The sequence below is a fragment of the Quercus robur genome, chromosome 2 (assembly GCF_932294415.1).
Source record: "Quercus robur chromosome 2, dhQueRobu3.1, whole genome shotgun sequence".
In the NCBI taxonomy this organism is placed as follows: domain Eukaryota; kingdom Viridiplantae; phylum Streptophyta; class Magnoliopsida; order Fagales; family Fagaceae; genus Quercus; species Quercus robur.
The window spans coordinates 21966078-21973807 of record NC_065535.1 but is presented as its reverse complement, the minus strand read 5'-3'; the positions used below and the strand labels follow the sequence as shown (position 1 = coordinate 21973807).

The following is a 7730-nucleotide window of genomic DNA, read 5'->3' as shown; positions in this document are numbered from 1 at the left end:
AATAAAGGAGGGATGGGTTTTTGGGACCTTAATGCTTTTAACTTAGATATGCTCGCAGAGCAGGCTTGGCGTCTCATCTAGGGAACACACTTGCTATTCAATCGAGTGTGTATAAGGCTCGTTACTTTCATACATGTTCATTTATGGAGGCTGAGTTGAGAAGTAACCCCTTGTACATTTGGCAGAGTTTATTGCAAGTGAGGGAGCTTATAAGGGAAGGCTTTACATGGCGAATAGGTGATGGTGAAACTGTGGGGTAGCTAGCCACAAATGGCTTCTTCAACCCCCATCTTTCGACCTGAAGCGGATCAATCCCTGAAGGTGAGTAGTCTTTTTAACTCGAGCACTCGCCAGTGGGATAAAGCTCTTCTCCATTCCGTGTTCATTGCCTCCACAAGAGATGCAGTCCTTGGGATAAAATTGGGCAACTCAGGAGGCCGAGGCAAGCTGTGTTGGATGGAGACTAAGCACAGAAACTTCACTTTCAAATCTGCATATCATGTTGCAGTTAGAATGGCCAAGCCTCTCGGTGGTGAACATTCCCTGGCTGGCCAAGATCGCAAGCTGCGGACAAAGCTTTGGGCGTTGAATACTCCACCAAAGGTTCAAAATTTTGTATGGCGAGCTTGTTCTGATATCCTTCCAACTAGAGCCAATCTTCTCCGTCATAAAATCCAAGTTGATCTGATATGCAACATCTGTGGCCAGCATGATGAAATGACAGTCCATATTCTATGGGAGTGCCCCTTAGCATGGAACGTTTGGGCTCCGGTCAGAGGTAAGTTGCAGAAATGTAGTGCTAATGCTTCGAACTTCTACCTTCTGGTTCATCACCTAGTTGATCGACTTGATAGGAAGGAACTAGAAACTTGGGTGATGCTTTCTTGAGCTTTGTGGCATGCGAGGAGCAGATATCACTTTGAGAGCTTACAGTCCCACCCCACTACAATCCTTCAGGGAGCCACATCCTTGCTGGATGATTACCAGCGACTATCTGTGCGTCTCCCCAACCGATGAACACATTCGTGTGTAGTTTGGTTTATTTTGCATGTTTAGTAACTTCTTCTTTGGGTCTGCCAACCACTGTAGTTTGGCATTTTCTATGTATGGTAGGGTGTAGTTTGGATTGGGCGTTTGCCCGTTTGCGTTTTCTTTCTGCGTTTTTTTTTTTTTAATTCTCCCCAGCCGCAATTGTTGATCCGGTCTGTTGTGAACAGTATATTTGTACACTGTTCACGGATCTCACAAACTCTACTTTTTATCAACTTTTTCATTAAAAATGGGTCCCACAGTACTATTCACACATTTAAAAATTATTTTGCTACAGTGTTTTCAGTTTTCAATTTTCAATTTCAGCAAAATAAGTTTTATCCAAACAGAATCCCTTTGGTTTTTTTACTTTTTATTTTTTCTTCTATATTAATATACTTCTACCGCTTTTCTGTTAAAAAAAAAAAAAAACCGCAAACCGGTTAAAAGAGTAATTTATTTTTTTTAAAGTTTTTTAATGTAATTCTTTGAATGTAATTCATAACAGTATTCAATGAATAAAAGTTTTAATGCTCACTCAAAGAATAATGTAATTCTTTTAATGGTTTTTTTTTTTTTTTTTAAATCGTTTTATTGCTTATATGATTTTGATTGTCTTATATGATTTTAAGTTACTTCTTTCTCTTTTACTTTTCTGGAAAAATTTTGACACTAAACCAAAAAAAAAAAAAAGTCTTAGCACACGCTTGAAGCGTGTGTGGTGAGGTTAGTATGTGTGTGTCTTAAACAAAGGGAAATCAATTAAAATTTAATGATTAGGAGATTAACAAATTTTGGGAGAAAACAGAGAACAATTAAGGAGAAGGACAAAACTTATGTATAGTACCTTAGGTGGTGTTTTTTGAGTTCTCTTCTTAAGATTCTACCATATGGCTACTTAACTAAAAAATACAATTTTATTCCATGAGAAAAAAGTCATATGGTAGGATTTTAAGAGGGAAACCTAAGGAACAACACCTAAGTACTGTACCTAAGTCTTTCCCTAAGGAGAAACTTATGTATCCCTACTATGATCTAATCTGGTAGAATTGTATTGTTGCGTGAAAGATGTATGATGGGGCTCTGCCACTAGTCACAACTTTCAAAAGGGAAGTATTAAAAAAAATAAATAAATAAAAAGAACTATCTCTGAACTTAATCTCCTAAGCACAATGTAAAAACTAGTGGATTCTTTTTGTTTTTGGATTGAGTCAAAATAGAACCAGGTCACTATACTCTTATTTAATTTAATTTAATTTCATATTTTAATTGAGCAAAAAGTTAGAATTTGGAACAAGATTGTGCATGGTGAGACCATTATAAAAGAATGTTCAAATTAAGAGAAAATTAGCCAGACGTGTGGGTTCCAAATATTAAAAATTCTTTTCATATATGCTGACATATATACAAGTTTTAAAAAAAATGGTAGAAATTAGTGGGGCGATGAGTGCCACTACCACAATATGCATATAGAATGCTAGGGGTGTCAATTCGGGTTAGCGTGTCGGGTTCGTGTCATGTCGAGATAGGGGTATTAGACTAAATGGCTCAACCCTAACCCGACCCATTTAATAATCGTGTCAGGATTCTTCAACCCTAACCCGACCTGTTAATAAAGCGGGTTGACCTGACCCAACCCATTTGACACGTTTAATAAACGAATCGTGTTGGGTTGACACGAATGTAACACAACCCATTTCAACCTGCATAATATTGAATATAACATCCATCTATAAATTATTATTTTTTACATCCCAAAAACCAATGCATACACTTTATGTCTTCGACCCACATTCAAAATAATATAGTTCAATAAAAATATAACATTCATCTAGAAATGAGTTCTTTAGACTCCAAATGAAGTGCAACACTTCAACCCAAATTCAAAATAACATAGTTCAACAAAAATATAATATCCTTGGAACTCGCCAAATGTTAAGTATCAATATTGAAAGAATTTGAGCAAATAGTAGACTAATTCTGACTATGACCACGATTATTATCCATAGATTCTTTGTTGATGTCCAAGTTCATAACATCTTCCATAAGCTCATCCAATTTCATTTGTACAAGTTCTATGCCAAAAAAAAAAAAAGTATTAGTAGTTACAAAATATGATCATGCCTCAACAGTTTGACAAGAACTAAATAATAATAATGTAAAAGTAATAATAACTAATGAAACAAATAAGATTACCTTTCTCATTTGTAATTACTTACTTTTCTTTTTAAATTTAAAATATATGTTGGATATAAAAGGTATTTGAAAAATCTAAAATAAAATAATTATTTATTTGTTATACGAGTTAAACGGGTTGTGTTAAGTGAGTCATTTTGGGTTTGACACAAATAAATTGGCGTGTCAAACGTGTCTATTGCGGGTTATGCAGGTTGACCCACTTATGACACGTTTCTTATCGTGTCGCTTTCGGATCGACCCGTTTATGACCCAAACCCATTAAGGCCTAACCCTAACCCGAAAAAAACCGTGTTGGGTTCGTGTCGTGTTCGCGGGTTGGGTCGAACATTGACACCCCTATAGAATGCAGATTGTATGATAGACATAATTTAATTTAATTTTCTAACGAGCATGTCATTCTTCCCAATCGAGATTAGGTGACAAATTAAGTAAAATTGAGATTAGGTGACACAATAAATGTTATTGTCAAAATAGTGATATAGACGTCATGCATGAATATAGCTTAAGTTTCTCTTATATGGAATCCATAACAATATTCATCATTGTTGAGGTTCTACTCCAAATACCCTTGGGCTTACTAGGATCTGGGCCCCCAATTTATTTGTATTCTGAATTGAGTATGGCCTACAATGGGAGACCCTTGGAGTAACCTTTTTCAATGATGAATCGTACCCTGGCCCAATTTATTGTTTGACAACCTTGGGTTGGGACCGAGGGACTCCTTGACTGTCGAGCTATCCATCTGAGGTCCGAGTAAGACCCCAGTGATCCCCCAATTGTGTTCTCACTTTCTCTCATGTATCCTTTCCCCAATTTTTGTTCCAACCCCTAATTTGGTTTTCCTTCCCACTTTTATACCCTCCCTTTGGTGGATCCCTTATGATAACAAAATATTCCACATGTGTTATGGTCCTACCGCCTTTAGGGTTTAAGTAGAATTTTGAGCCTGTAACACTATTTTGGTCTATCAAATCATTCATCAGGGGTGGGACTTAAAATCTAGACATTGGGAAAATCACCTAGTAACTTGTGCGAAATGCCAATTTTGTTCTTGGCAATGCGTTCGTCCTTGTATTATTCTTTGTCCTCTGCATGGCTGGTCATCCTCGGTGAGGCTTTTTGTGGAATCAGTTTCTGGACCATGTCCTTATAGCCAAATCCTAATGGGCCAGGCCCAACTTAGGGGCGGGCCCTTCCTTTTTTCCCATCACAATCATTATAATACGCATATAAATCACGAATATTATTATTATTAAATCACGAATAAATCACGAATCAGTTTCTGGACCATGTCCTTATAGTCTTGTTGATTAGTTCAAAGGTTTTCTTATATTGACTTTTAGCATGTACCAAAACATTAGGATCAATACACCAATTGGAGCACTGGAAGTATGATATTAAGTGCATGTCATGATATTTGACAAAAGAGTGTTATATAGGCACTGAAATTTCCATTTTACATCATCAAACTCCATAAGAAAAATTCAACAACACTTAGAAGTACACTTGAGTTCTATACTTCTATTTAGACGGAATAATCCATAAAGCTCGTGAGGTGCAGCCGTGGTGTGATGAGAACTTCAAGTGGGGTGGCTTTCAAGTTTGTGAGTCCAAAGCTCTCAGTCATATCAACCTTTACATTTGAGGGAGTAGAAATGTCATACATGTGTAAAAAACTAGCAAGTGCTAAGTGCATCATTGGAACTCCAAAAGATGCTCCAGGGCATATTCTTCTACCACTTCCAAATGGGATAAACTCAAAGTTTTGCCCCTTAAAATCAACATCCTTGTGGGTGGTGAGAAATCTTTCCGGCTTGAACTTTAATGGGTCTGACCATTTGTGATGGTCTGTTTGGATTTTCCAAAGGTTTGGGATTAGCCGGGTGCCTTTTGGGACATGGTAACCACCTATGGTGCAGTCCTCGGTGAATTCACGTGGTCCTGATAGTGGTGCCGCGGGATACAAACGTAAAGTCTCTTTAACTATGGCTTGGAGGTACACCAACTTATTTATGTCCGACTCTTTTACAATTCTTTCCTTGCCCACTTGATCGTCAAGCTCATCTTGGGCCTTTTTCAATACATGGCGGTTATTCAACAATAGTGATGTTGCCCAAGTTAAGGTTACTACAATGGTGTCACTTCCACCTGCAATCAAATTCTGCAAAATGAAAATTGTTATTCATGTCCAAATGATACTGTGAAACAAAGCAATCCATATCGTTTTAGTGGTTTAAAAACACAACAATACTATAGACATGACAAATTTCATAAATGTTTTCACATTTTTAATATGAAAGAATGTGATTAGTGCAAAAATACTTTCATGACAGCTATGATATCTCTTTTATCATATATCAATAATGTGAAATTTATTGTGTATTTAGACATATTGTTTAGAACATAACTCATATCAACTTATTATTTTCTCCTTTTTAAGAGAGGAAGCACGCATACCAAACATGTGGCTTTGTTGACTGTGTCAGGATCATAACCTCCTAGGTCTGCTCCATCAGTGTCGACTGAAAGCATTACGTCCATGAAATCTTGCTCTTTAGTTTCACCGGAGACTCTCTTTCGCTTATGCTCTTCCAACCATTCCCCAAGGATGTTGTCAATCTCTTTTGCAGTTCTTTTCATGGCCTTTTCATGTCCACCCAAATCCAACCACCTGAGATATGGAATTGCATCCGACACCAGAAACAAACCCAGTAAATTAAAGAAATCCTGCACTGCCTTTTGGCAGCACCGTGCCTCTTTTTCATGAACAACATCATGATTAACACCAAAGTACCGCTTTCCAGCAATCATTCTAAGAATCACGTTGAGACTCATGTCCCCAAACCATTGCTTCAACTCCACTAAAATTTGGCCTGGCCCGTTCTTTTCCTTGGTCCAAAGTTTGTATAGACCTTTCAAGAACATCTCAACTTCAGAGACTCGAATATAGGCAAGCTGGTCAAGCCGACGGGTTGATAGTAGCTCTAACGCGATTATTTTACGCAATTCACGCCAATAGGGACCATGGGGTGCAAATCCAAACATGGCATAGTTATAGCCCATGTGCTCTACAGCTACAAAATTGGGTCGCGATGACAAGGCCAAGTCGTTGGTGGTGAAGCACTCTTTGGCCATGTCCCAACTGCTCACCACCAAAGCTGGATGCAATCCAAGCTTGATAGTAAAAAGTGGTCCGTACTTGTCAGCCATGGCTCCCAAAGTTAGGTGAGGAGGTTGGGTTCCCCCTAACAGAGGGAGGTGACCAATTACAGGCCATGCACCAGGAGCAATAGGTACTGTTTTGGCTAAGCCAACTCTTGACCTCTTTAGAAGATAATGGGAGAAAAGAATTAGAGCAATAAGTCCAGCTATCGCAGAATATAGGGAAGGTGAAAGAAAATCCATTTTAAGCTAAGGTTGCTGGAGTCCTATCTGTAAGCTTTTATAGACAAATATTTAGTTGTTCAGGGCATTTTGTGGATTAGCTTTTATTTTGGTACCATTAAGCTATCAGCGTGACTTAAGGTTGCAATAGCCAAATCAATATTAACCTAAGTCCAAATCAGTTGGTAGGGTGCGTTTAGTCAATTTTGGCCGCTGATAGCAACAGAGTCTCTGATAAAGTAGTCCACTACTTTCTCCAAATTTCTAACTAGTCAATTTCATGGATTAATTACTAGTTTAGATATTCATTGGTTGATGTAGATATCCAGTTTTACAATTTTGGAATTGAGATAGTTTATATATATATATATATATAAACAAATTCACAATTCTTGATGTAGGTAAAAAACTGATATTAATGATAAATTCCTATTATAATAAGTAAAATGTTGCCAATTCAACTATTATAAAAAAATCTTGTTATTAGTAGTATAGATAACACATCAAAATTTAACATCGATTTCAATAGAAGCCTCTGTCCGGTCCCTTCGGAGACAACTAATAAGATAGATGGCACTCCAAAGACAAATTCCTACTCCCTTCATTGTATGCAAATGATCAAACGCATTCTCAATATAAAGAAATGGCTAAAAGTTTAAACTGTTCTAGAAAGAGAGCACTAATCACTTGTCAGGACGTGTTTAGTCAATTTTGGTTGCTGGTAGCGATAAAGTCTCTGTTAAAAGTGGTCCAGTACTTTCTTCGAATCTCTATCTTGTCAATTTCATGGATTGCTAGTTTAGGTTGTCATTGGTCGATGTAGATATCTTGTTTTACTAGTTTAAGTAAAAAAAATGATATTAATGGCAGATTTAAATTAAAACAAGTAAAATGTTGCTAACTCAGTTATTGTGAAAAATATTATAAACTAGTATTATTCTCGTGCGATGCATGACTTAATCAAGAATCATGTGCAAACTAAAGAAAATATTTTATTAATTTAATTAAAATTAAATAATAAAATAGATAATAAAACTAAATTTTGTTTTCCCCATTTTTGATTGACTAACAAAGGTCTAGTGAAAATCTCATTTTGATCGATTAAGCTGCAAGTGAAA

General features: G+C 36.8%; 1 protein-coding gene across 1 annotated transcript; it reads right to left on the bottom strand.

Annotated features, from left to right (window-relative positions):
- Positions 1–4620: 4620 nt before the first annotated feature.
- LOC126712885 (cytochrome P450 CYP82D47-like) lies at positions 4621–6681 on the bottom strand. Its single transcript, XM_050412408.1, has 2 exons — positions 5686–6681; positions 4621–5389 (listed from the first exon to the last, which is right to left on the bottom strand). The coding sequence occupies exons 1-2, from the start codon at positions 6631–6633 to the stop codon at positions 4754–4756; spliced, it is 1584 nt and encodes a 527-aa protein (XP_050268365.1). The 5' UTR covers positions 6634–6681; the 3' UTR covers positions 4621–4753.
- Positions 6682–7730: the final 1049 nt, after the last annotated feature.